The sequence below is a fragment of the Callithrix jacchus genome, chromosome 17 (genome assembly GCF_049354715.1).
Source record: "Callithrix jacchus isolate 240 chromosome 17, calJac240_pri, whole genome shotgun sequence".
Lineage (NCBI taxonomy): Eukaryota > Metazoa > Chordata > Mammalia > Primates > Cebidae > Callithrix > Callithrix jacchus.
Window position 1 is genome coordinate 80,740,718 of NC_133518.1, and position 26,967 is coordinate 80,767,684.

At 45.3% G+C, this 26,967-nt stretch overlaps 2 protein-coding genes across 8 annotated transcripts in view; both read left to right on the top strand.

The window, feature by feature from the left end:
- The window catches only part of DYNLT2B (dynein light chain Tctex-type 2B), a 29,021-nt gene extending 27,876 nt beyond the window's left edge, over positions 1–1,145 (top strand). The window contains exon 5 of one of the 2 annotated variants that reach the window (XM_035277878.3): positions 990–1,145. In XM_035277878.3, the coding sequence (XP_035133769.1) occupies positions 990–1,037 (48 nt within the window). In that variant the 3' untranslated portion in view covers positions 1,038–1,145. The remainder of the gene's footprint in view (positions 1–989) is intronic. The other variant, XM_035277879.3, reaches the window with a different exon arrangement.
- A 1,946-nt stretch (positions 1,146–3,091) lies between these two features.
- Positions 3,092–26,967, top strand: part of PCYT1A (phosphate cytidylyltransferase 1A, choline) — a 54,052-nt gene continuing 30,176 nt past the window's right edge. The window contains exons 1-4 of one of the 6 annotated variants that reach the window (XM_078354792.1): positions 3,092–3,290; positions 3,756–3,851; positions 23,627–23,753; positions 26,046–26,147. In XM_078354792.1, the coding sequence (XP_078210918.1) occupies positions 23,637–23,753; positions 26,046–26,147 (219 nt within the window). In that variant the 5' untranslated portion in view covers positions 3,092–3,290; positions 3,756–3,851; positions 23,627–23,636. Of the gene's footprint in view, positions 3,291–3,755; positions 3,852–12,253; positions 12,308–23,626; positions 23,754–26,045; positions 26,148–26,967 lie in introns of all 6 variants that reach the window. The other 5 variants (XM_078354793.1, XM_035278478.3, XM_054247062.2 and 2 more) reach the window with 5 other exon arrangements.

The window sequence follows — 26,967 nt, forward strand, 5'->3', positions numbered from 1 at the left end:
TCTGAGTTATCCGCCCAGGGAGCCAGGGAGCTGGGCTTGCAAACCAAAGGATTTTGCTTTTGCTTGATAATCAGGTCCTTGAGTTGAGATTGCTTTAATCTCATCACTACCAGGCTGGAGGTGAGGTTGGTGGTTCAGGAGTTGCTGAGGCAGGTGGAAATCTTGTAATAAGTGCCTAAAAAGTGTTTTAAGCAATTTGGGCTCTGGAAAGCATTTTGTGATTCTGAACTAGAAGATGGACAAATACATTTTATTAATTAAGAACAGACATCCAGAGACCATTTCTCTTATCCAGAATTTATGACAAGGTCTTGCTGTTCTTACTATCAGTGACACTATAACATGGTTTCTTGAGATGAGTAGTGCAATTACTCCAAGAAACTCAAACATTCCATACATTCTTTCTGTGATAAATCAGGAAATATGTGAATAGTTATTTTAGGAATGAATATGTATTATGTAAAGTTCATTAGTTCGCATTTTATTTCTGCATTCAGAACATCTCATTCTTTACCGATCCTAACCTTTTATCAAGCAATAGTATAGCTAGACTCTAGAAACCCTTCACTTCATGAAGGAGGAAAAAGTCTTCATGACTGAAAATTGGTGGCTGGGTGAGGTGGCTCATGCCTGTGATGCCAGCACTTTGGGAGACCAAGATGGGTGGATTGCTTGAGTCCAGGAGTTCAAGACCAGCCTGGGCAACATAGTGAGACCTCATCTTTGCAAAAAACAAAATTAGCCTGCTGTGGTGGCATGCAGCTGTGGTGGCATGCAGCTGTGGTCCTAGCTACTCTGGAGGCAGAGGTGGGAGGATTGTTTGAGCCCAGGATGTTGAGGCTGCAGTGAGCCGAGATCACACCGCTGTACCCCAGCCTGTCTGAAAAAAGAAAATTGGTAAAGATCTGAGATAGTGTTGGTTTCAATTGCCCGTGCTGGTCTTACTCCTCTTCAGTACTAACTGTGTGTGTGTGTGTTTTGTTTTTTAGGACAGTTTATTCTGCGTTGTAGCAGCATTTGGCTGTTTCTACTACTGAATAGATTTTTGAAAAGCTGGGAAAAGATGTGACCATGAAGAAACCTGATCTTTTTAATATTGTTAAATATCTTGATGAAATAAAGATGTTAGTAGTTTGACAACAGAATCTGTTGGGTTTTAGGCCTCATGTTTTTAATGTTTTTTGTTATACTACGGTTTTTTTTTTTTTTTTTGATGGAATCTCACTCTGTTGCCCAGGATGGAGTGCAGTGGCACAATCTCAGCTCACTGCAACCTCCATCTCCTGGGTTCAAGCAATTCTTCTGCCTCTGCCTCCTGAGTAGGTGGGACTACAGGCGAGCACCACCACGTCCGGCTGATTTTTGTATTTTTAGTAGAGAAGGGCTTTTACCATGTTGGTCAGGCTGGTCTTGAACTCTTGACCTCAGGTGATCCACCAGCCACCTGGCCTCCCAAAGTGCTGAGATTACAGGCGTGAGCCACTGTGCTCGGCCTAATTGTATCTCTTTTTTTTTTTTTTTTTTTTGAGACAAAGTGTCACTCTTCTTACCCAGGCTGGAGTGCAATGGCGGGATCTCGGCTCACCGCAACCTCTGCCTCCTGGGTTCAGGCAGTTCTCCTGCCTCAGCCTCCTGAGCAGCTGGGATTACAGGCAAGCGCCACCATGCCCAGCTAATTTTTTGTATTTTTGGTAGAGACGGGGTTTCACCATGTTGACCAGGATGGTCTCGATCTCTTGACCTCGTGATCCACCCGCCTCGGCCTCCCAAAGAGCTGGGATTACAGGCTTGAGCCATCGCGCCCGGCCCCAATTGTATCTTTTATCGAGACAAGGTTTCCTGATGTTGCCCAGGCTGGTCTTGAACTCCTGGGCTCAAGTGATCCCCCCCGCCTCAGTCTCCCAAAAAGTGCTAGGATTATAGGTGTGGGCCACCATGCTCAGCAAATGAAATCCTTTATTCCTGTGTCACCTGCCCAGAGAGGATGATCTGGGCTAGGTATTTGGAGTATCTCTCCACAGCCAATCACCCTGGTGCTTCGCATACATTTTCACCGTTTGAGAGTAGAAAAAAAAGAAGAAAAAAAAAATTGTGGCAGGGCGCGGTGGCTCACGCCTGTAATTCCAACACTTTGGGAGGCCGAAGTGGGCAGATTACTTGAGGTCAGGAGTTCGAGACCAGCCTGATGACCAACATAGTGCAACTCTACTAAAAATTCAAAAATTAGCCGGGTGTGTTGGTGCACGCCTGTGATTCCAGCTACTCGGGACGCTGAGGCACGAGAACCTCTTGAACCTGGGAGGCGGAGGCTGCAGTGAGCAGAGACTGCACCATTGCACTCCAGCCTGAGCATCAGAGCAAGACTCCGTCTTCAAAAAGATAGAAATAAAAGAGTAAATAAATTAAAAAGGTCTTTTACTTCAGTCAAGTTGACAACTACAAATTTAAAAAGTTTTTTTTTTACATCGTTCCTCCATAACTGTGTAGCCATTTACATGTACGGAATTAAAAGGGACCCTTCCGAAAGCTCATTCTCAGAAAGGAAAACGTTTCTTCCCGCCACACAGCGGCGGCACGAGCCTTCCTGCTGGTCCCGTGAACCCGCTGCTGCTCAGGCAGCTCTCGGCGGGTCCGCAGGGATCGTTTCTTTGTTGAGCCAGCCTGGGTCAGAAGTAGGAGGACCGGGTCAGCCACAGGTTTCCGGCGGACTGGGCTGGCCGGTCGTCAATTCCCCTTCCATCCCCACGTAGGTCGAAGCCGGCGCCGCGGAGAGGCGGGCGCGGTCGGGGGCCTCCTGGCGGCGGTGCAGCGGGAGGACGCGGCCCGAGTGGGCCGCAGGGGGCTGCCGGGCGGCGCGTCGGGACCGACCAGCGAGCCTTGTGCCAGTCACATCCGTATCCCACTGCAAGGAGCGTCTTGGCTGAATCCTCCGGTTCCGGGTGGAGACGGACCTGGGTCATTCCGTCTCCGGTCTCGGGCGTCTCCGTCTGGTCACTTCAGCCCCGGGGCCTCTGAGGAGGCGGAACTACTTTGTCAGGAGTCGTGGTTTTCACGGAGACGTCGTGGTCGGATTGACAGGGGTGGGGGCGGTAGGCGGGACTTCCGGCTGGCTCTTCCGTCAGCTGCCTTCTCCGGGCGTCTCCCCGCAACCTCCTCAACTTCCCTCGTCCGTGAGAGCGGACCGGGCTGGGGGAGCGTGAGCTGCAGGTGTGTGCACGTCCTTGCGTGTGGGTTCGAGAGGACAGACTGCGGGGCTGGGACCGCGAGGCGACGGCGACTGAGGAAGAGCGGTAAGTGACAGCGGGGGCAGCGTGAGGCAGGGGCTGCGAGGCTACTGTGACCGAGGGCCGGTGACAGCGAGGGGACTGTGACCCGGGAGCGGCGAGGGCGGAACACCCTGGGCTCGGAGAGCGCTCGGGCCGAGGAAATGCGAGGCGGTGACTCCAGGGAGACTCCGATCGATGGGTAGCGACTGTGAGGGACCCTGCCCTGCGGGGACGTGAGCCGCGGCCCCGGGGACCCCGCCAGGGGCTGACTCGCCGAGGAGTCGGATGGTACTGCAGGGTCGGGGCGCGGGTGTGACCGGCTGTGGCCGCGCGGAGGGCTCTCCTGGAGGGAACACGGTCTGGAGCCTGGCAGGCGGGCCTCAGTTTAATGTTTAGGGACAGACCCCACCACTGAGTTGCCGTTTCTTCGTCGGCGAATGGGACGTGTGGACTAGTTTAACGTGTCCCAGACTGTGGGTTTCTTCCTAGTACTGGGCTGTGAAGCCAGTTTCGTGGATGGAGCCCGCACCTGTCTTCCAAAAAGTGGAATAGGATCGAAATGGTCGGTGTGTTTACGTAGTGAGGGTAAGTATTGTGTCACGTGGTTTGCTGCAGTTACGTGTGCATGACATTGTGATGTAAAATGGATTTTGTACATCTCAAAGTGTAAGAAGCGAAGCGTACCTTAAAAATTTGGAAAAACATGAGACCAGAATATTTCTGAGTTTTCTTTTGGTTCTGAAATGTAAAGGTCCTGTGAATAGGGAACTGTCTGGAAGCACAAAGGTGCGCCTGGGAACGGGCGGTATTAGATCGGCTTACCTGGAGAAGGCTTCCTGAGCGTAACGAAAGTGACTCGCTACGAGAGCTGAAACTCGGCTTCTCAGTTGGGAGAACCAGAAATTATGTTGAAACAGGGACATTAGGCGGGTGTGGCGGCTCATGCCTGTAATCCCAGCTACTTGGGAGGCTGAGGTGGGAGGATTGCTTGAACCCAGGAGGCGGAGGTGGCAGTGATCCAAGATGGCGCCACTGCACTCCAGCCTGAGTGACAGAGGGAGACTCTGTCTCAAAAAAAAAAGAAAAAGAAAAAAAGGGAACAGTGATATTTATAGAGGCAGTGAGGATTTAGGGGTGTGTGGGTATGAGAAACTGCTAATGAGGAATGGCAAGCTTTGAGAGTAGGAACAAGGGTTGGGAAGGAAACTCAAGACAGAGGCAGAAAATACTGTGCCAACAAGAAAATGGAAGAAGGAAGGAAGATACGACCTCCAGAGCCTGTTCAGTCCTGATATTCAGTGATTCTGCAAGTACAGAATTGGTAGTAAAAAGATGCTGAGAATGGGATTTGGTGCAGTAATAAACAAATGACGACCATGACGAGAAAGAAGGGTGGACAAAACGATGGCAGGCGCGGTGCCGATAATGGTGATTGGAATGCCACATGCGAGAGACTTCGGTGTACTTAGCCATCGGATTCAGTGATGTGTGCACCGGAGGCCAGGACAGGCATACCGGGAATGATGCCACACTATGGGAAACCCAAGTGAAGTTTCAGCACTGATTTTACTTCCTGCACGTTCCCTTTCTTTAGGGCCGTTAGTGATGCAGGTGGAACAAAAGTGAATGTTGCTACTTCTTTCTCTTAAACCCTTTTCATTTTATTTCTTATTTTTGAGACAGAGTGTCACACTGTTGACGAGGCTGGAGTGCAGTGGCGCAATCTCAGCTCCCTGCAACCTCTGCCTCCTGGGTTCAAAGGGATTCTCCCACCTCAGCCTCCTGAATAGCTGGGACTACACGCATGCACCACCATGCCCAGCTAATTTTGTATTTTAGTAGAGACAGGGTTTCACCACGTTGGGCAGACTGGTCTCGAACTGCCGACCTCAGGTGATCCACCCGCCTCAGGCTCCTAAAGTGCTGGGATTACATGTGTGAGCCACTGCACCTGACCTTACAGCCCTTTTTAGAAGGTGCTATTGATTGTGCGACCCAGTGCTCTTTGAAAAGATAATAGGACAAGTATAAGGTTATTTTAACTTATCAGACACTGTATTAATCTGACAACCACTCCTGCTCCCATACACTCTGTAATAGAGAAATAGAGTTCATATAGGTTCCTGAAGAGCTGAGAATGGTAGGGAATAGCCTTTATTTCTGGCTAAAAAATTTAACCAGTTACACCTTTTTCTAGCACACTAGATGTTTACTTGATTTACAGTCTACATAACTAAAAGGAACTGCCCAAGGATTTCTTCTAGAACGGAATATATGCTTCAAGGTAACAGGCGATAGAAGACGCTTGGTATTCTGCAGCACGTACTCCCTCTGGGGTCTTTCTTCTTTGCTGAATGAAATGAATCTTTTTGTAGGACAAAAGATTTGCCTTGAAAATTCCCTTTCAAAACTAGAATGATGGCCTGGTTGATAAAGAATGAGCTTCATTCCCCCTCAGTCTGTGATTCTCCTCCCATACACAGGTGGGGTTTTATTTTTCTTGGGGACCTGCTTTTTGGATATATGATCCCTTAAGAAGAATGATCTAGTTAGATAGAGCCCTGGCTTTAGCAGTCCCTGGTTACTGTCGCGTGCTAACGTGGACTCGCTCTGTGACTATGTATGGAAAGCATTATTGCTTTCTCTTCCTTCAGATTTTCTAACCATGGCCGAGGTAACTGTTCTTATAATTAAACACCCCCTTAATAATCTGAAATGTACGTGAACTCACCACCTTTTGTATAATTTCCTAGAGTTTGTAAACCATCTGACTCCATTTATAATTCAGAGCTGTCTGGCCTTTAGGTTAGACAGTATTTTCCTAGGGGTCTGAATCACCTCTCCTAGAGATGTTAGGAGAACTGATGAGATTTAGTTTTTGAAATGCTCAACTAAAAAGCAAGGATAATTTTCCATTGTTATTGATGATGGATAGTAGTAAAATATCTGTTAATAATAGTAGTTTTCATACTCAAGCATCATGCTTTTCTTTCTCAGTATTTCCATAACTTTGATCTGAAGCCAGACCTTCTGACTTTTCTAATAGAAACTTGCCTTTCTTAAGCAGAAATAGGTCTCTCTTACATCAAAGTTTGTGTTACCTTGAAATAGATTGGAAAGAATACATTTTTCTAAAAGTCATTTTTTTCTTGGATTTTTTTCCAGTTACAGAAACCCTAAAGTAAGAGCACTTGCCAATTATCTCAGGACTGTGAGAATCCTTTTTTTGCTTAAGATTGTGGCTGGCTTCTTCTACACCTTTACATTATCACACATCAAGCATATTAGAAAAACGGGGGCTGGGTGCGGTGGCTCATGCCTGTAATCCCAGCACTTCGGGAGGCTGAGGCGGGCGGATCACCTGAGGTTGGGAGTTCAAGACCAGCCTGACCAACGTGGAGAAACCCTGTTTCTAATAAAAATACAAAATCAGCCGGGCGTGGTGGTGCACGCCTGTAATCCCAGCTACTCAGGAGGCTAAGGCAGGAAAATCGCTTGAACCCAGGAGGTGGAGGTTGCAGTGAGCCGAGATCATGCCATTGCACTCCATCCTGGCAACAAAAGGGAAACTCTGTCTCAAAAAAAAAAAAAAAGGAAAGTAAGAGAGAAAGAAAAGGAAAGAGAAAAAGGGGTGACTTAGGAAAGGCAGAGGGAGGGTCAGGACTCCAGGCTCGGCAGCCCTCTTGCTCATCCACTTGGTGATTTCCGACATCTCCTTTTCCCTACGTCCTTCAACCCCTCTCCTAAGCGTAACCCTTTCTGTTTTTAGTCCTAAACTTCTCTTTTCACAGTATTCCTGTCAAATGAGTACCTGGACCCGTGTTTCATACATGATTTTTTTTTGTTAATTGCTTTATGGATTATTTGGGGGAAAATTTAAATCTTAATTCCTTTCTACAATTCAGCCAGTAAATTCAGGGAATGTTTGCAGTATGTGCCGAAGCTCCATCTTAGAAGATAAAATGAAACTGAGTCTCATATTTGGCATTCTTTTTGGTTTGTTTACAAACCTTATTCATTAATGTAAATAATTGAATTTGTTTCTATTTTACCATTCATAAACCAGGTTAGTAGACATATATTAATAGCGGGCTTTCTGTGTGTATGTGTCTTTCTCCCCTCCTTTTTTTTTTGAGCCAGAGTCTTATCTGTTGTCCAGGCTAGAGTGAAGTGGCACAATCTCAGCTCACTGCAACCTCCACCTCCTGGGTTCAAGCAATTCTCCTGCCTCAGCCTCCCGAGTAGCTGGGATTACAGGCGGCACCACCACGCCCAGCTAATTTTTGTATTTTAGTAGAGTTGGGGTTTCACCATGTTGGCCAAGCTGGTCTCAAACTCCAGACCTCAAGTGATCCACCTGCCTCGACCTCCCAGAGTGTTGGGATTACAGGCGTGAGCCACGGCGCCTGGCCCCACCTTTCTTTTGGGAATTCTCTTGTACCACAAGTTGAAAGTTATATTAGTTTGAGGCTTTCTGTGTTTGGAGAAGGATGACTGCCAATGAGCCAGGGGAGCCCATGAATCTGCTAGGCTGTTACATCACATTCACAACTACTTGCAAACAAGTTTGGAAGTGAAGGCTGCTGAAAATAATGACATATGGTCTTTGCTCTATAGAAAATGAGCATATGACCTTTCATAAAAAAACAGGTAGTTTTTTAACATACAGATAATTACCCTAACTGTGATTATGTTTGTTTATTTTTTGGCTGTGGAACAGGAATCTTAATCTTTTTTGCGTTATGGACTCCTTTGGCAGTGTGATGAAATCTTTTAGAGTTCCTTTTTGGAATATGTTTTTATATGCAAAAATAAAATACATAGAGCTATAAAGAAAACCTGTTATATTGGATTATATTGACATATAGTTTTCAAAACAAAAGCAGCCTTTTAAAGTATTTGTAACAAGTATAATATGATATGAAAATTCTCACGATTTCTGTTGGTGACTAATCCATTTGTCTAATAAGTTGCCATTACTGCTATAGATTATGTTCATAACTGAAGTGAAAATAAAGATAGAATGTTTTACATCCGAATTCACAGACTTCCTGCATTCTATCAAAGACCCTGCCTTAGAGATATGAGCTCCATAACCCACCCTAGGAAGATCTAAACACGAGAGTTTGCTCACTCAGTATTCTGGTAGAATAGTGGCAGAGTAAAATTGTTCAGCTGTAAGAACTATTACATGTCCCTTGTGGTTTTTAGAATAACCTCTTTCCTGAAATATCCTACTGCATGTCCAGGCCGTAGAAGTATAAGCTTTATTATGTGCCAGTGGCTAACCCAGGGTCTGGCACAGAGTAAGAGCTGCTCCGTGTTTGTTGAATAAGGGTTTCTCTGATGAAATTAGAGGGAAGAGATCCAGTTCAAAGCTAAGATCTTAAATGTGACAGTTTATAGGCCCCATGGCGAGTAACACTGAGCTTTAGTTTAAAAGGAATCTGTCAGAGAAGCCGTGTTTTGAGAGCTTTTACATTTGTAAGTTCTCAGCCTGGTGTGGTAGTTCACACCTATCATCCCAGCACTTTGGGAGGCTGAGGTGGGAGGATTGCTTGAGGCCAGGAGTTTGAGACCAACCTGGGCAACAACATGAGACCCCCATCTCTACAAAAAATTAGCTGGGTGTGGTGACATGCACCTGTAGTCCCATCTACATGGGAGGCTGAGGCAGGAGGATCACTTAAGCTCAGCAGTTCAAGGCTGCGGTGAGCCATGATTGCACCACTGCACTCAAAATAAATTTAGGTAGAATTTGTCACCATGTTATTAATAAAGCTGGTCCTATTTTCATCTTGAATGAGAGATAGAAAACCTGTTCAGTAATGGACCAGATTGTGAATATTTTCGGTTTTGCAGGTCACACAGTATCTGTGACTACTCGGCTCTGCTGTTGTAGCATGACAGCAGCCATGGCCGATAAACACATCAGTGAGCGAGCATGGCGGCTGTGCTTCCGTGAAACTTTCCTTACCAAACACATCAGTGAGCGAGCATGGCGGCTGTGCTTCTGTGAAACTTTCATTACAAAACAGACAGGGGGCCATCTTTGGCCTGCCTGCTATCGTGTGCTGACCCCCAATCTAGGAGATTTTCTGGTTCCTGAATCCAGTTCTTTTCCCCACTTTGGGTTAGCCACGTACTCCCTCAAGCTTCAAAGGTCTTTACATAAGGGGGCAATGTCCTTACACTGTTATCTCCAGAAAGAGCTGAGTGTACAGCAAGAGGATATGATTAATGAATGCCAGGAGTATTAGATGCACTTTAACCCTTGAGTTTCCAGAGCTTGCCTCTTAGAGCACCAGCTTATTAAGCACCACCATGGTAAAAGCAGGTAAACATCCCAAATATAAAGCATGCTTGCGCACTCGGCTTTGGAACTGGGCATTGGTGTGTTGGTAGAAAAATACTGAGCGTTGGGTTTTAATGGGGAAGATAATGTAGCCCTAGAGATGGGGAAAGCAGGAATAGAATGCAAAGGAAAGATTATGCCTCATCTTTTTGTAGATCGTTCCTTGTAGTAATCGGTCAAGTGGGAATTAGATTTTTGAAATGTGGAATAGTATCTGTAATTGCAACTTGCTACTAAAATAGCTACCCCTTATTTGCAGTTTTGCTTCCTTGGTTCCAGTTACCCACAGTCAGCCACGGTAAGAAAGTAGTTGAGTATGATACAGTAAGATATTTTCAGAGAGAAGGAGAAAACAACCACATTCCCATAACATTTATTACTGTATATTGTTAACAGTTTTGTATTTATTATTAGTTATTGTTAATCTCTTACTGTGCTTAATTTATAAATAAAACTTTATCACAACTCTTCATATATAGGAAGAAAGCAAAGTAGAGTCAGCCCTCCGTGGCCATGGGTTCCACATCCGCAGATTCAACCATCCTTGGATTGAAATATTCAGAAAAAAATTAAAATAACAGTACAACAATAAAAAAATAGCACAAATAAACCAATATAGTATAATAACTGGTTACACAGTATTTACATTGTATTAGGTATTATAAATAATCTAGAGAAGATTGAAAGTATACAGGAGGTGTAGATTATATGCAAATTACATACCATTTAATATATATAAGGGACTTTTGAGCATCTGTGGATTTTGGTATCTGTGGGAGATCCTGGAACCAATGCCCTGCAGATTCCAAGGGATGACTATACATATAGGAGGGGTCCCTGCTATCCAGGGGTTCAGGCATCCACTGGGTCTTGAAACATAGCCCCTGCAGATAAGAGAGGACTGCTATATTTAGACTGTTACATAGTTGAGGAAGCAAAGTCCACCTCCTCTTTTGCTTGGTAGGTCTGTTTGCAATAAGGGGGTTGAAGAGAAAGGATTGGGTAGGAGTCCCTAAAACTACCTGTGGGAGCCTTTCATCTTTAAGACTCAAGTGTATACATGTCAGCACCTAGATTCTGTCTCCTTCAGGACAGTCCCATTGGAAAAATACTTGACTAGACCTATGCTTAGTGTCTCCTCAGTGCCACCCCACCCCCTCTACCCGCTCCACAAACACATTTTCCACTTATCTAGAAGAGTTGATGTATCCAACCAGGCATCTACTGGAGCATTGAAGAACAAGGCAGCAGTGTGCACTGGTAGGTGAGTCAGCAGAAACGGAGCCAGATTTTTGTGAGTCTGAGTAAAAATCACAGGCACAGAAACTACATTCTATATTTTGAGAGCACTTCAGAGATACTAATGTACTTAGCAGGCAGGGTGTTGGGAGGGTGGGTTTTTATGTCCATATTTAGAATCTGTGCTTAAATTTCAGCGACTAAGATAAGGTGACTTATCTAGGGAATGAATAGACAGCAGTGTTGGAAAGATCAGACCTTACAAATGCTGTCTTCTGGCTGTCAGCCTTTTTTTTTTTTGAGGTGGAGTTTCGCTCTCGTTGCCCAGGCTGGGGTGTGATGGCGTGCTCTTGGCTCATTGCAACCTCTGTCTCCCGGGTTCAAGCAATTCTCCTGCCTCAGCCTCTGAGTAGCTGGGAGTACAGGCATCTGCCACCACACCTGGCTACTTTTTGTAGTTTTAGTAGAGACGAGGTTTCACCAATGTTGGCCAGGCTGGTCTTGAACTCCTGGGCTCAAGCAATCCATCCGTCTTGATCTCCCAAAGTGCTGGAATTGTAGGCGTGAGCCACTGTACCCAGTTGTTACAACCTTTTTGACAAAGAAAATTTTCTGGAAGATGAACCACTAAGCAAACAGGAAGTTTTGGCCCATCCTAGTAGGGCTCTTGGGGGAGGTTCTGTATTCTATCTTCAGATCCTTTGTTTCTGTCCCATTCGTAAGGATCTGTCTGCAAGGCATTAGCTAAGTCATCCACTGCCCTATGTTCACCTCCTACTATGTTGGCTCCGAGGAGGTACAATCATTTCCCAGTCCCGTTACCCACTGGACAAACAGGGATGAAGGCAACCTGTTTATGTGTGTATTCCCTCTTGAATGAAGATGTTTAAAGCCACCTCCTTTTCCAGAGCCGTCACTGTACCTTACTTGAATGGTAGTGGTTGGTTACAGAGGTGCAGTTATCATAAACTGAGCGTCCAATAAATATTTGTTCTCATTGTTGGAGGTATTAAAAATGGTTACTGGGCAATTATCAATGTTGTAATGTGGTGTGGTTTTAGGTGCACCAAAGTTTCAGTGTAACGAACTGAGAAGCCACCACAGGGCCGGGTGTGGTAGCTTATGCCTGTCATCCCACAAAAAATTAGCTGGCCGTGGTGATGCAGGCCTGCAGTTCCAGCCACTTCAGAGACTGAGGCAGGAGAGTCGCTTGAACCCGGGAGGTGGAGGTTGCAGTGAGCTGAGATGGCGCCATTGCACTCCAGCCTGGGTGACAGAGTGAGACCCTGTCTCAAAAATCGAAAAAAAAAAGAAACCGACAGGATGTGAGGAAGTATTTACGGTCTTCAGTACGTTCTCATCCCGCCACGTGCTTTTCTCTACACTTTCTCAGTAGCAAAGGTGATGTGTCCAGGCAAGCAGCTAGTGGAACATTACGGTGACTGGGGTAAGTTTCCATTCTTTTAAACATCGATTATTTTTCTATATACTTTGGTGCTGCGTAAGTTAATAGATGTGAGAGAACATTGGGATGGCCTAAGAAGGCTGGTAAAAAATGAAAAAAACTTGTGAGAGCTACAGAGTGAAAGATGATGATGAGGATGATGATGAGGATGATGATGATGATGATTTGAGACAATGTCTTGCTCCATCGCCCACGCTGGAGTGCAGTGGCGTGTGATCTAGGCTCACTGCAACCTCTGCCTCCTAGGACCAAGTGATTCTCCTGCCTTAGCTTTTCAAGTAGCTGGGATTATAGGTGCGTGCCACCAAGTCTGGCTAATTTTTGTATTTTTAGTGTTGACAGGGTTCCACCATGTTGGCCAGGCTGGTCTTGAACTCCTGACCTCAGGTGATCCACCTGTCTTGGCCTCTCAAAGTGCTGGGATTATTGGCATAAGTCATTGTGCCCAGCCCAGAGTAAAAGTTTAAACAGCAGTAGTTCTAGCAGAAAGTAATGAGGAGTAATCTTCTCATAATTTCTAAATTCTTTTAGAGCCATTATTATGGAATATCTGTGACCCAGGTGTTTTCCGTCTCCTGACAAAGTGGATAAGATAAAGAAGTGTCTTACACTACAACCCAAACAGCAGTAGCTATGTTTGTTTTAAATCCAAAGGATCTAATGACTTCAGTTTAAAGAATAGGGTAAAATATAATGTAAAACACAAAAGTCATCTTTAGAAAATAGAAGAACTGTATGTAAGCAGATAAGGAATAGTATAAACACATATTAATGTAAGCAGGTAAAGAAAAATACTTTTTTTTTTTTGAGGCAGAGTCTCACTCTTGTCACTCAGGCTGCAGTGCAGTGGCGCGATCTCGGCTCACTGCAACCTCTGCCTCTTGGGTTCAAGTGATTCTCCTGCCTTAGCCTCCCGAGTAGCTGGGATTACAGGTGTCCACTGCCACGCCCGGCTAATTTTGATATTTTTAATAGAGATGGAGTTTCACCAGCCAGGCTGGTCTCAAACTCCTGACCTCAGGTGATCTGCCCGCCTTGGCTTCCTTCTCAAATTGCTGGGATTATAGGTGTGAACCATTGCACCCGGCCTTTTTCTTTTCTTTTTTTTTTTTTTTCTTTTTTGAGAAAGAGTCTCACTTTGTTGCTCAGGCTGGAGTGTAGTGGCATGGTCATGGCTCACTGCAGCCTTGACCTGCTGGGCTCAAGTGGTCCTCCCACCTCAGCCTCCCAAGTAGCTGGGACTACAAGCATGTGCCACCACACCCAGCTAATTTTTTTTTTTTTTTAGTAGAGACAGGTTTCATCATGTTATCCCCGATGGTCTCAATCTCTTGGACCTTGTGATCTGCCCGCCTCAGCCTCCCAAAGTGCTGGGTTTACAGGCGTGAGCTGCCAGCCTGTAGAAACCAGTTCTATGTTACCCAAGCTGGTCTTGAACTCCTGGGCTCAAGTGAGCTGACTGCCTTGGCCTCCCAAAGTGCTGGGATTACGGAAATGAAACTACTGTGTGCTGCCCATCTTCCCACAAAATACTTTTGCCAGGATGAGAGCTTTATTTGTTGTGCCAACTTTGATATGCTTATAAATTGACACGTACCTGTCCTCTTTCCCTGAAAACAAAACAGTAATATTTGTAGTGCCTTCAAAAATCCAAGGCAGTTTTCTGTCCACGAGTCTACCATTCAGCTAGCGCCTACTGTGTTCTCGGGCTCATTGCTAGGTACTGTGCATGAGTTGTGATTTTGTAGTTCCAAGTGGTAAAAAGAAGAACAAACTCATCTTAACGGGCTTAAGCAAAAAGAACGTATTGGTTGCCACGATGACGCAGTTTTGGAGCCAGCTTTTCTCCATCATCAGTTCTGCTTTTTCTGTGTTGACTATTTCTAAAAAAGGCTCTCCTCCTGGTTATTAGATGGCCACTAGGTGGGCACAGAACAGTTCCTAGAGCCAAATCTCCAGTTCGAATCCACAAAGAAAGAAATTACTGATTAGATTAGGCCACAAACCACTGCCTCCCTTCCCTCAAATCCATGACCAAGGGAGAGTAATGTGCTGATTGGTTTAGGTTTGGTACCGCAGATCTGATGCTAGGGCTGAAAATGAAGCTACACAGACCAAATGAGAGAGTCTCTAAATAAAAACGGGTTCTTTTCAGAGCAGTGGGATTGACTCGTGGACAAACAACAGATATATACTCTATCAAGAATCATTTGATCCCTACTGTGACTTAAAGTTAAGTACATGTTATTAGAGCCTTCCTTAATCACATGAAGAAACTCCTAGCTGATCAGGTGCAGTGGCTCACACATATAGTCCTAGCACCTTGGGAGGCTTAGCCAGGAAGATTACTTGAGGCCAGGGGTTCAAGACCAGCCTGGGCAACATAATGAGATCCTGTCTCTACTGGAAAAAAAGATTAGCTGGATGTGGTGGCACATACCTATAGTCTCAGCTACTTGGGAGGCTGAGGTGGGGAAATTGCTTGGGGGTGGTGGGGGGGGGCTTACTTTTAACTCTGAGTTAAAGCACTGGGAGGACCTAGCATGAAATCCCATTTATTTGCTATGATTCCCCCTAACGTGCCGTGTTCGTTCTTCCACTCTAGCCCAAACTCTCCCAGGGATCAGCTCAATGGGAAGGGAGCCCAGTCTTTATGAAAGGTGAAATTAGATTCCCGTGTGGCAGTGTAGCACGTGGGGAGAGCGCAGTAAGCACTTGTGACTAAATTAATCTATGATTATTGTACACACTAGGCAGGATAGTGTTAGGGTCAAGAGCGCAGCCGCCAAAGACAGAACGCCTGGGCTGCGGTCCTGTTTCTGCTCTGTGCTGGGTATGTGGCCTCAGCCAATACATTTCACCTGGCTGTGCTCCAGTTTCCTTACGTGTGAAACAGGGACGGCAGTATCAGCTCCCTCATGGGACTGTTGTCAGGACTGAATTATTTAGTATATAATACAACTTTCTGACATATGGGAAGTACTTTGTAAAAGCTAGAATTATTATCGTCACTGTTATAATCTTTGGGACTGGAGAAACGTAGATTGTATGATAGTATGATACAGTTGGATTTACATCTCAACACTCTAATCATTAAAGAATTTGAAACACATTTTATATTCTGTTTTCTTTCCTTTTTAAAAAAATTTTATTTTTTGCTTCCTTGGATAGGTTTTCACTGTGGTACATATTCTATTTTCTAAATGTAAACCTTAGTGTGTTTTATGCTATAGTAACCTAAAGAGTGTTAAGGGTGAGTCTCGATGAGGAGCGAGGGTCCTAGCGGTATGTCACATCTATCCGAACCAACATTTTAGGGTGAGTCTCGATGAGGAGAGGGTCCTGGTGGTATGTCACATCTATCCGAACCAACATTTTCAGCAGTGAGTTGGATGGAGATGGAAAAACCATACTTTCCTTTTTTTTTGGAGACAGGATCTCGTTCTGTCCTCCAGCATGGAGCGTAGTGACATGATCTCAGCTCAGAGAAAGAGTCTCAAGTGATCCTCCCTCCTCAGCCTCCTGAGTAGCTGGGAACACAGACATGTGCCACCATTGATCTTTTTGTTTTTTTGTAGAGATGGGGTTTCACCATGTTGCATAGGCTGGTCTCGAACTCCTGGACTGAAGTGATCTACCCACCTTGGCCTCCCAAAGTGCTGGGATTACAGGCATGAGCCACCGCACCCAGCCTTATGCTTTTCAAATTCATGGATTACATATAGTTGTGAAAAAGAGCTAACATGACAGATGACATTCAAGATTTAGAATGATCTCAACAGATTATAACAGATAAAAAGATAAACATATATGAACTTTAACAAGATGATAACCAACAAAATGAACTTAAAAGGAATAAATAGGTTGGGCCTGGTGGCTCACACCTGTAATCCCAGCACTTTGGGAGGTCAAGACAGGTAGATCACGTGAGGTCAGCCTGGCCGACATGGTGAAACTCTATCTCTACTAAAAATTCAAAGCTTAGCCAGTTGTGGTGGTGGGCACCTGTAATCTCAGCTACTCAGGAGGCCGAGGCAGGAGAATCACTTGAACCCAGGAGGTGGAGGTTGCAGTGAGCTGAGATTGCGCCACTACACTCCAGCCTGGGCGACAAGACTGAAACTCTGTCTCAAAAAAAAGAAAAAGAAATACTGACAACTATGACTGCCTTTCAGTTTTGAAATACATAGTTATTTTCTTCCTTGTCCATTTGTCATAAAAATATATTAACTAGAATGAAGATGTTGAGAGAAGAGGACCTATTCTACAATAGTTCAGGTATAATTCCAGGAATTCCCTTCTTTTTTCAATTTTGCTGAGGATAAGCCACAGAGATCATAATCCTTCATCCATAGATACTTCAGCATATATCTCCTAAAAACAGTCTTTTATATAACACAGTGTAATTCTGGAAATTTAACATTGATGCGTATTATTATTATTATTTTCTTTTTTTGAGACAGAATCTCACTCTGTGGCCTAGGCTGGAGTACGGTGGCGTGGTCTCAGCCCACTGCACCTCCGCCTGCTGGGTTGAAGTGATTCTCCTGCCGCAGCCTCCCTAGTAGCTGGGATTACAGGCATCCACCACCATGCCTGGTCAGTTTTTGTATTTTCAGTAGAGACTCCTGACCTCAAGTGATCTACCCACCTCGGCCTCCCAGAATGCTGGGATTATAGGCGTGAGCCACAGGGCCCAGCCAATGCATATTACCCATCTTCAAATTTTGCTGATGTCCTAATAACTATCCTTTATAACAATTCCTTCCTCCCTCCCTCCTCCGTCCCTCCCTCCCCTCCCCTTCCCTTCCCCTCCCTTCCCTTCCTTTTTCCTTTCTCTCTCTCCCTCTCTCTTTCTTTCTTCCTTTCTTTCTCTCTCTCTTTTCTTTCTTTTCTTTTCTCTCCTTTCCTTTCCTTTTCTTCTTTTCTTTTCTTTTGACTTTTGTTCTGTCACCCAGGCTGGAGTACAGTGGCATGATCTCAGCTCACTGCAACCTCTGCCTCCTGGGTTCCAGCAATTCTCCTAGCTCAGCCTCCCAAGTAGCTGGCATTACAGGCATGCACTACCATACCCAGTTAATTTTTTGTATTTTTAGTAGAGCTGGGGTTTCACCATGTTGGTAGGCTGGTCTCGAACTCCTGACCTCAAGTGATCTACCCACCTTGGCCCCCCAAAGTGCTGGGATTACAGGCATGAGCCACCATGCCTGGTGAGCCACTGTGCCTGGCAGGCATTACATTTAATTGCCATCTCTTTTGTCTCTTTTAATCATGGAACAGTCTCTTAGCCTTTTATTTATTTTTTTCATGATCGATAGTTTTTAATGAATACAGGCTTGTAGAATATCCTTTAATTGTGGTTTGTCGACTTGTTTCTTCATAACTCAGTGCAAGTTATTATTTTTTTGGCAGAATATGTTGTGTCCTCAGTGTCTCACATTGGGAAGCATTATTGGTGATTTTGCTAAGAGATTTTTCTACTATCAAGGCACTCCGTTCCCTTAGTAATTTTTATATTTATCTATCTACTTATTTATTTATTTTGAGATGGAGTCTGGCTCTGTTGCCCAGGCTGGAGGGCAGTGGTACCACCTCGGCTCACTGCAACCTCTGCCTCCTGGGTTTAAGCGATTCTCCTGCCTCAGCCTCCCAAGTAGCTGGGATTACCAGGTGCCTGCCACCACACCTGGCTAAGTTTTGTATTTTTAGTAGAGATGGGGTTTCTCTATGTTGGCCAGGCTGGTCTTGAACTCCTGGCCTCAAGTGATCCACCTGCCTCGGCCTCGGAAAGTGCTGGGACTACAGACATGAGCCACCACACCCAACCCCTCCTTTGTAATTAATAAGTAATCTATGGGGAGATACTTTGCAAACTGCAGATATCCTATTCCTCAGCAAACTTTCACCCCATGGTTGTAGAATCCTGAAGAGCATTTTCTATCATGAACATTTTTTTTTAACCTCTTGGATTCCAATGTCATAAAACATTTTTGAGGTGGAGCTGTGTGTGTATTTTCCATGCCTTAATTGAAGCCTTTTTGAGAAAGTAGTTTGCACTTAATTTTTAAATTTTTAAAATTTTTTGAGATGGAGTCTCTCTCTGTCGCCCAGGCTAGAGTGCAGTGGTGTGATCTTGGCTCACTGTAACCTCTGCCTCCCAGGTTCAAGTGATTCTCCCACCTCAGCCTCCTGAGTAGCTGGGATTACAGGAATGCACTACCATATCCAGCTACTTTTTGTATTTTTAGTAGAGGTGGGGTTTCGCCATGTTGGCCAGGCTGGTCTCAAACTCCTGACCTGAGGTGATCTGCCCACCTCGGCCTTCCAAAGTGCTGGGATTCACAGGCATGAGCCACTGCACCTGCCCTTTAATTTTTTAATTGATAAATAACATTATCAATTAAATTGTTTATATTTATGGGATACAATGTGATTATGTGATATATGTTTACATTGTGGAATGATTAAATCAAGCTAACTAACAAATTCCTTACCTTGCATACTTATTTTTTGTGGTGAAAACATTTGAAATCTACTCTTTTAGCAATTTTGAAATGTTAGATACGTTATTATTATTGTGGTCACCATCCTGTGCAATAGACTATAAAGCTCATTCCTCCTTTCAAAGCTAAATTCTTGTACTCAGCGTCTCCCTCTCTGCTCTCCACCCTCCTCTGTCCACCACTTATCACCACCATTCTACAGTCTACTTCTGTGAGTTCCAGCCTTTTAGATTCCACAAATAAGTGAGGTCATTTTCGGTATTTGTCGTTCTGTGCCTGGCTTATTTCACTTAGCATAATGTCCTCCAGGTTCAGTTTGTACTTAAAATTCATGATACTTACAGATTATGATACAGCACCTTATAAACTGTAAGTGTGCACATTTCTGACTGCCTGATATTACTGACTTCCTGACACTGAGTTGCTGATTATATTTCTCATAGTGTATTTTGTCTCTCTACACTTAGAAGAATTGAGCCGGTACTTACAGAAGAGTACTGTGTAAATTAATAGGATGGATTAGACATTTTTAATAGTCCACTCAGACCATTGAGATGAGAGTACTGAGCTCTGAATATTGTAACAATAATGAAGACGAGCTTTGATCATCATCACTGGAAGAACTTAGTGTTAAATGTTTGGCACCCTTCTTCCATTTTAATTTGCATTTGTGACGAAAGGAAGTTTCTGGGTAGTGCTTATCTTTCACTTTGGACTCTGACATGTTTTCATGTTAGCCTAATAAGTAGCCGTGACTCATGAGGTGTCACCTTCAGTCTCTAAGAAGGAGGCCAGGTTTCTTGTAGATCTTGTCATATTGCCGTTTGGAATTTACCTGGAGGGAACAAAGTCAGGTGCAATTGCATTGTTTAGATGAAAGTCTTACTCAGGCTTAGCAGAGGCAGGAGGGCAGGGTGGACTGTCCTCATTCTGTCTAGCCTTTGTTTTCCACCTCTGTTCTGAAGATTTTTCTCTGAACTGTATCTTAAGCAGAGATGACAGTTGATCACAGAGTTTCCCCTAATTCCCAATTTCTGGCTGATTCCTAAAATTTCATCAGTATCAAGAACGTAATTTATTCATACAAATTGTATTACTCGGCCGAGCTCAGTGGCTCATGCCTATAATCCTAGCACTTTGGGAGGCCGAGGTGGATGGATCACGAGGTCAAGAGACGGAGACCATCCTGGTCAACATGGTGAAACCCCGTCTCTACTAAAAATACAAAAATTAGCTGGGCATGGTGGTGCGCGCCTGTAGTCCCAGCTACTCGGGAGGCTGAGGCAGGAGAACTGCCTGAACTCAGGAGGTGGAGGTTGGGGTGAGCCGAGATCGTGCCTATTGCACTCCAGCCTGGCTAACAAGAGCGAAACTTTGTCTCAAAAAAAAAAAGGCTGGGCGCGGTGGCTCAAGCCTGTAATCCTAGCACTTTGGGAGGCCGAGGTGGGTGGATCACAAGGTCAAGAGATCGAGACCATCCTGATCAACATGGTGAAACCCTTTCTCTACTAAAAATACAAAAATTAGCTGGGTATGGTGGTGTGTGCCTGTAATCCCAGCTATTCGGGAGGCTGAGGCAGGAGAATTGCTTGAACCCAGGAAGTGGAGGTTGTGGTGAGCCAAGATCGTGCCATTGCAGTCCAGCCTGGGTAACAAGAGTGAAACTCCGTCTCAAAAAACAAACAAAAAAACCAAATTGTATGACTCAAAAAAAATACAAATATCCCTGCAGGGGGTTGAAAAGTCAACATCTAAATGATGGCAGTGACGGCCTGTCTGGACTGACTGCTGCCATGACGCTGGCTGCAGTGGGGGAGGCGTGGCCTGGGCCCCACGTACTCCATGGAGCCAGTGGGAGCTGGGAATAGGTGGAAGCCCTGCCCTCTTCTGAGTTGGCAGGGTGGGAGCGGCCATGGCTGCATACCCAGGCATCCCTGTGCTTTTGGGGGCCCAGGAACCTTCCCTGCCCCTGCAGACTTAGACGTGCCGGCTCCCACTGCCTGGCCCCTCCATGCTCCTGGTGCCCACTCTGATCTGGAGCAAGGTTGAGGCCAAGGCTGGGCACCGTCATGCCCTGGCTGGGTGTGTGCATGTTAAGGGCAGCACTGACACGCCAGCCCACTGCTGCCTTGTTCCGCTCTGGATTTTGGTGTCCAGGAGCACAGGAGGGAGGCCAAGGCAGGGGTTGAGGGCAACTCCACGCAAGCCTGCAGGCACCCCTTGGCACAAATAGCCTGGGCACTGTGGATGGCAGGTTGATGGCAGCAGGAGGCAGACAGGCTTCCTAGTCAGAAATGGGTGGGTCCCTCATGAAGCCCCACCTTCAAGCTAGGGATGACATGAAACCTGGGGCCCAGGCTGCCAGCAGTTCTGTGGACTGGAGTGAGAGCTTATGGTGCTTTTTCCAGTCTGCCCATGGCCACCCATGGACCAGTCAGCATGCACGTCCTCCCCTCTGTAGCCCATAAAAACCCCGGATTCAGCCGGACTTGACAGGCTGACCTGCCTGTAGATAGGAGCTGTCCACTCTGGGTCTCCTCTCTGCTGAGGACTGCACACATGCTGGGCTGACCTCCTGTGGAATGGAGCTACCCACTTTGGGTCTCTTGAGAGCTATTGTGTTGCTCAATAAAGGACCACTTCACATTGCTCACCTCCAGTTGTGTGTGTACCTCATTCTTCCTGGGCACGAAACAGGAACTCAGGATCCACCAAACGGCGGGACTGAAAGAGCTGCAACACAAACAGAGCTGAAGCATGCCCCCCACTCCCCCTCCCCCTCCCCCACCCACTTGCCATGTTGTGAGCAAGAGAAGGAGAGAAGAGAGAAGGAGAGAGAGAAGAGCTGCAGTCCTTTGGGAAGCCCAGACCTCAGAGTTCCCTGAGCTAGGGCTGGGACACCCTCTTTGGAGCTCCATGGTTCCTGGCACCACCATGTTCCCCAGTGCTGCAGTGGAAGCTGCTTCTGGTATACCTGGTCCAGCCTCAGCCTCTCAGGAAGCTGGCGCCTGGAGCTGCCTACCCCCTTGCAGCTGGGGTGCCTGGCTATTGCTCACACACCCCTTGCTGCTCTGCACCTGGCTCGCCCTCTGCATGTATGGAATCGGTGCCGGTAACACGAGCAGAGCACAGCCTGCCAGACCAAGTGGGCAGAAGGAGCCTGGCAGGCCCAAGCAGAACTTGGGCAGAGGCGCCACTGGCCACAGAGGTTTCTGGCTGGTGAAGCGACACGCCAAGTATTCTGTGATAAAAACATGAAATATAGAATATTCAGAACTTTGCTGTAATAGCTAGTTGCTAGAAACTGTCTGCTAAGTGAGACAATAATGAAAAAGTTTTCCTTTGGGGGAAGGAGAATCCTGGAGGGGTTTTAATAGCTGGAAACTGTGAAGCAGCTTGAGGTGTCAAGATCCCAAAAGAGGAAAGGGAAATGAGTACTGAGAAAAGGGGAAGGGCCAGATGCAGTGGTTCACATCTGTGATCCCAGCACTTTGGGAGGTCGAGGTGGGTGTATCACCTGAGGTCAGGAGTTCAAGACCAGCCTGGCCAACATGATGAAACCTCGTCTATACTAAAAATACAAAAATTAGCTGGAAGTGATGGCAATCTCAGCTACTCAGAGGCTGAGGCAGGGGAATTGCTTGAACCCAGGAGGTGGAGGTTGTAGTGAGCCAAGATCATGCCACTGCACTCTAGCCTGGGTGACAGAGTGAGACTCGTTCTCAAAAATAAATAAACAAATAAAATGGAAAGAAAGGGAAGGACATTTAAAAAATGCATTATGCTGATCCTAGCTATTCTGGAGGCTCAGGTGGGAGGATTGCTTAAGCTCAGAAGTTTGAGGCTACAGTGTGCTCTGATTACAACTGTGAGTAGCCACTGCACTCTAGCCTGGACAACATAGAAAGACCCAATCCCTTAAAAAAGTAAATAAAAACTATTATGCTACTCAGAGTGTTCATAGAACTAACCCTGGTGGAGTGGCCACTGAAATCTGTAGAGCATTCAGAGTTAAGAAATCAACTGGGTACTGTTGCTCATGCCTGTAATCCCAGGTCTTTGGGAGTTTGAGACAGGAGGATCACGTGAGGCCAGGAGTTCAAGACCACCCTGCGTAACATAGTGAGGCCTATAGCTAAGTGTGGTGGCATGTGCTACAGGCAGCCTCCCAGCTACTTGGGAGGCTGGGGCAAGAGGATCACCTGAGCTAAAGAGGTTGAAGCTGCAGTGAGCCAAGATCATACTGCTACGCTCCACCCTGGACAGCAGAGTGAAACGCTGTCTTAAAAAAAAAAAGATTACAGTTAAAAAAAAAAAATCCACGTTTTGTTAAGCCAGGACTTGGTGAGAGCCCCCACTTCACAAAAAGCTCTTTTCTCTACCTGCACCAATCACACCTTCACATTGCCTTACACCCGTCATTCCGATATCTGGAGGGTACTGGAAGAGTCTACATAGCCATCTGACTCAGCCAAATCATTCCAGTCTTTTGCGCGCAGCCAGGATTTAAGATTAGCAGTTAGTACGCAGGCTGCGTTGTGAGGGGGAATGACTTCTGACTTCAGGCAATTCCTTGTGGCCATCGTTCCACAGAGAGCCATCACAGTGTTTCCACTACAGCCTGTGTTTTGTGAAGCTTCATGGTTTTTGCTAGACGCCATTGGCTCATCTTGGTGAGGCACATGCTATAGAATTGATATTTGCTGAGTATATCAATGTCGACATCTCTGAAATACTGGGGACAAACTTTTTTTCCACCTTAATGAGGACAAAATTTCTGCTCACTTTCTATGACCAGTTAAAAGAAGATGGATGCACAGTGTTCACCCAAAGTCAATGCAAGGAAGAGGAGAAAAGAGGCACCCGGACCCAATGGGGCAGCAGAGGAAGATGGGATTCCTTCCAAAGTGCAGCGCTGTGCAGTTGTAAGTAGAGTTTCATTGTTGAACCTTTCACCCGGCGGGGGAGAGACATTGACGGTATCAGTGTTACAAGTCTTCTTAAATAATGAAAAGAATGAATAGTAAGTGTATTTTCACAGTCACTGGAAATCTTATGCCTTTTTACTAGATTATGACTCAGCTCAGTTGTAGAAGCTTTATGATGGATTTAGAAAAAGAAGTCTTAGGAAAATATGGAAGTTGCATATGTATTAGGCTCAAGATCAAATTAAAACTATTGAAATATGGACAGGCATGGTGGCCCACACCTGTAATCCCAGCACTTTGGGAGGCTGAGGTGGGCAGATCACCTGAGGTCAGGAGTTCGAGACCAGCCTGGCCAACATGGTGAAACTCCATCTCTACTAAAAATACAAAATTAACCGGATGTGGTGGCCGGTGCCTGTAATCCCAGCTACTGGGGAGGCTGAGGCAGGAGAATTGCTTGAACTCAGGAGGTGGAAGAGGCAGTGAGCCAAGATCATGCCATTGCACTCCAGCCTGGACAACAGAGACAGACCCTGTCTCAAAAAGAAAAAGAAAAATGAAAAAGAAGTAAATAAATAAAACGAATGAAATAGAAAAATTGGGGCTCTAGGCAGTGATTCAGTGTTTGTATCATTTCATGGTGTCCAGTGCATCTTTACAACTGTTTTTTCTTCCTGTGTCATTCCTCTGCTTCATTGTTAGTTGTATCTTAGATGAGAACCTTTTTCCATTTACGCTCCTTTATCTCTGGAAAATTATCTTTGTATTTCCTAATCATTGCCAAACCTTAGATGGAAGACCCCATTTCACACTGCCTATCCTGTCTCAGCTTGCTACCCTTCCTAAAACTGCATGATAAAAACATGGCAGAGAGCACTTAATACACAACGCAATTGAAGTTACTGTTGTTAAACAGCATTATGAAATCTGTATTTCAAAACCCCAGTGACACAACTGCATGTTTCGTTACCTATATTGACCATTGGCCATTGATCAAACTGCTGTTTCCACTGGTTAGTTCTGGAACTTCCCAGCCCAAAAGGAAACGTCTATTCTGAAACAATAGTTACTCCAATAGTTACTCTATCTTAGGCAATAAAAGCAAGTAATACCCCACAAATAGGCATGTGCCTGCAGGGCCGGTACTGCTAATAAGGGCAAGTGTATCGTTGCCTGTTGCATTTATAACAAATGACCATAACAGTAGTGACTTCAAGACAAATGAATTATCTTAAAGTTCTGGATATCAGAAATCTGAAATGGGTCTCAGAGGGCTAAAATCGGGGTGTTGGCAGAGCTGGAGATTCTGGGGGAAAATCCATCTTCTTGCTTTTTCCAGCTTCTAGAGGCTTCCCACATTGCTTAGCGCTTGGGTTACATCAGCCAGTGATTTCATCACTCTGACCGTTGCTTCTGCCATAGCTCCTTCTCTGATTCTGAATCTCCTGCTTCCCCTCTTCACTTACAAGGACTCCTGTGTTACATTAGATATACCCAGATAAACCAGAATACTCTTCCTGTCTTGCAATCCTTTAATTATATCTGCAAAGTCTCTACTATTTTTATTTTTATTTGTATTTTTGAGACAGAGTCTTGTTCTGTTCCCCAGGCTGGAGTGCAGTGGCGTGATCCCCATTCACTGCAACCTCTGCCTCTTGGGTTCAAGTGATTCTCCTGCCTCAGACTCCCAAGTGGCTGGGATTACAGGTACCCACCACCATGCCTGGTTTACTATTTTTATTTTTAAAGTCGGGATCTTGCTATATTGCCCAGGCTGGTCTTGAACTCCAGAGCTCAAGCAATCTTCCTGCCTTGGCCTCCCAAAGTGCTAGGATTACCGGGTATGAACCACTATGCCTGGCATGCAGAGTCTCTTTTGCTATGTATGGTAAAACAGTCACAGGTTCCAGTGGATGGATGTGGACGTCTGTAGGAGGCCATTATTCTGCATACTGTATGTGGTCTTTTGGGGCTCACAAATAAGCTCGGAAAGTGACTCAGCAGTCAACAAAACTGGGCATTGTTAATTTCTCAGTATTTCCTAGAGAATTCAGATTAGAGAGATGGTGGTGTGTACCAAGTCAGCAACATCACTTGGAGTAGGAACAAGTTACAACCAAATCACTGTAGCTAGGAGTAGAGCAAAGGAAGCCAGTCTTTTTAGTGGAATTAGCTCTGAGAAAACTTGAATTTCTTGGTCTTTAGACTCTGTGGAGTCTTTTCTTTTTATTCTTCTGAGGAGTCCTAATGCTTTAAATTACTTTCCTTCATATCTTCATGTGAAATCAGTTGAGTGACTTGCTGCCTATTCCACATTCCTCCCTGGAACACACAGGCTATTTAGCATGGACGAATGGCCAAGGATCCACCCAACAGCTGGGACCACCTTTGGTGAGGAGGAGTGTCTGCTAATAAACTTGTCTGTCATCTCACTGTACATCTGTACTTTCTATCTCTGAATCTCCTTTGAACTCTAGAACAAAAGCAAGCAAGATTTTTTCTTATTTTAACAGCTTATTGAGATATAATTGACATATCATTTACAGTATACAATTTGGTGATTTTTAGTATACACAGAGTTGTGCAACCATCACCATGACCAATTTTAGAATTTTTAAATATTTTTTTGAGACAGGGTCTTGCTCTGTCACTCAGGTTGGAGTGCAGTGGTGTGATCACAGCTCACTGCAGCCTCAACTTTCTGGGTTCAAGCCATCCTCTTACCTCAGCCTTCCAAGTAGCTGGGACTATAGGTGTGCATCACCATGCCTTGCTAATTCAAAACATCTTTTTGGTAGGGATGGGGTCTCACTATGTTACCCAGGCTGGTCCCAATCTCCTGGATCAAGCAATTCTTCTGCTGTAGCCTGCCAAGGTGTGGGATTACAGGTGTGAGCCACCATGCCTGGCCTGGGATATTTTTATCACCCCAGAAAGAAGCCCTGTACTTATTAGCAGTCACTCCCCATTTCCCCGGAGTCTCTCCAGCCTCCAGAAACCACTAATCTGCTTTCTGTCTCTGTTGATTTGCCTGTTCTGGACATTATATAAAATGTCCATTACATCACATCAGACAGTATGTGGTCTTTTGGGGCAGGCTTCTTTCACTGAGCATATTTTCAAGATTCATTCATATTGCAACATGTATAAGAACTTTTTTTTTTTGAGACAAAGTCTTGCTCTGTTGTCCAGGCTGGAGTGCAGTGGCATG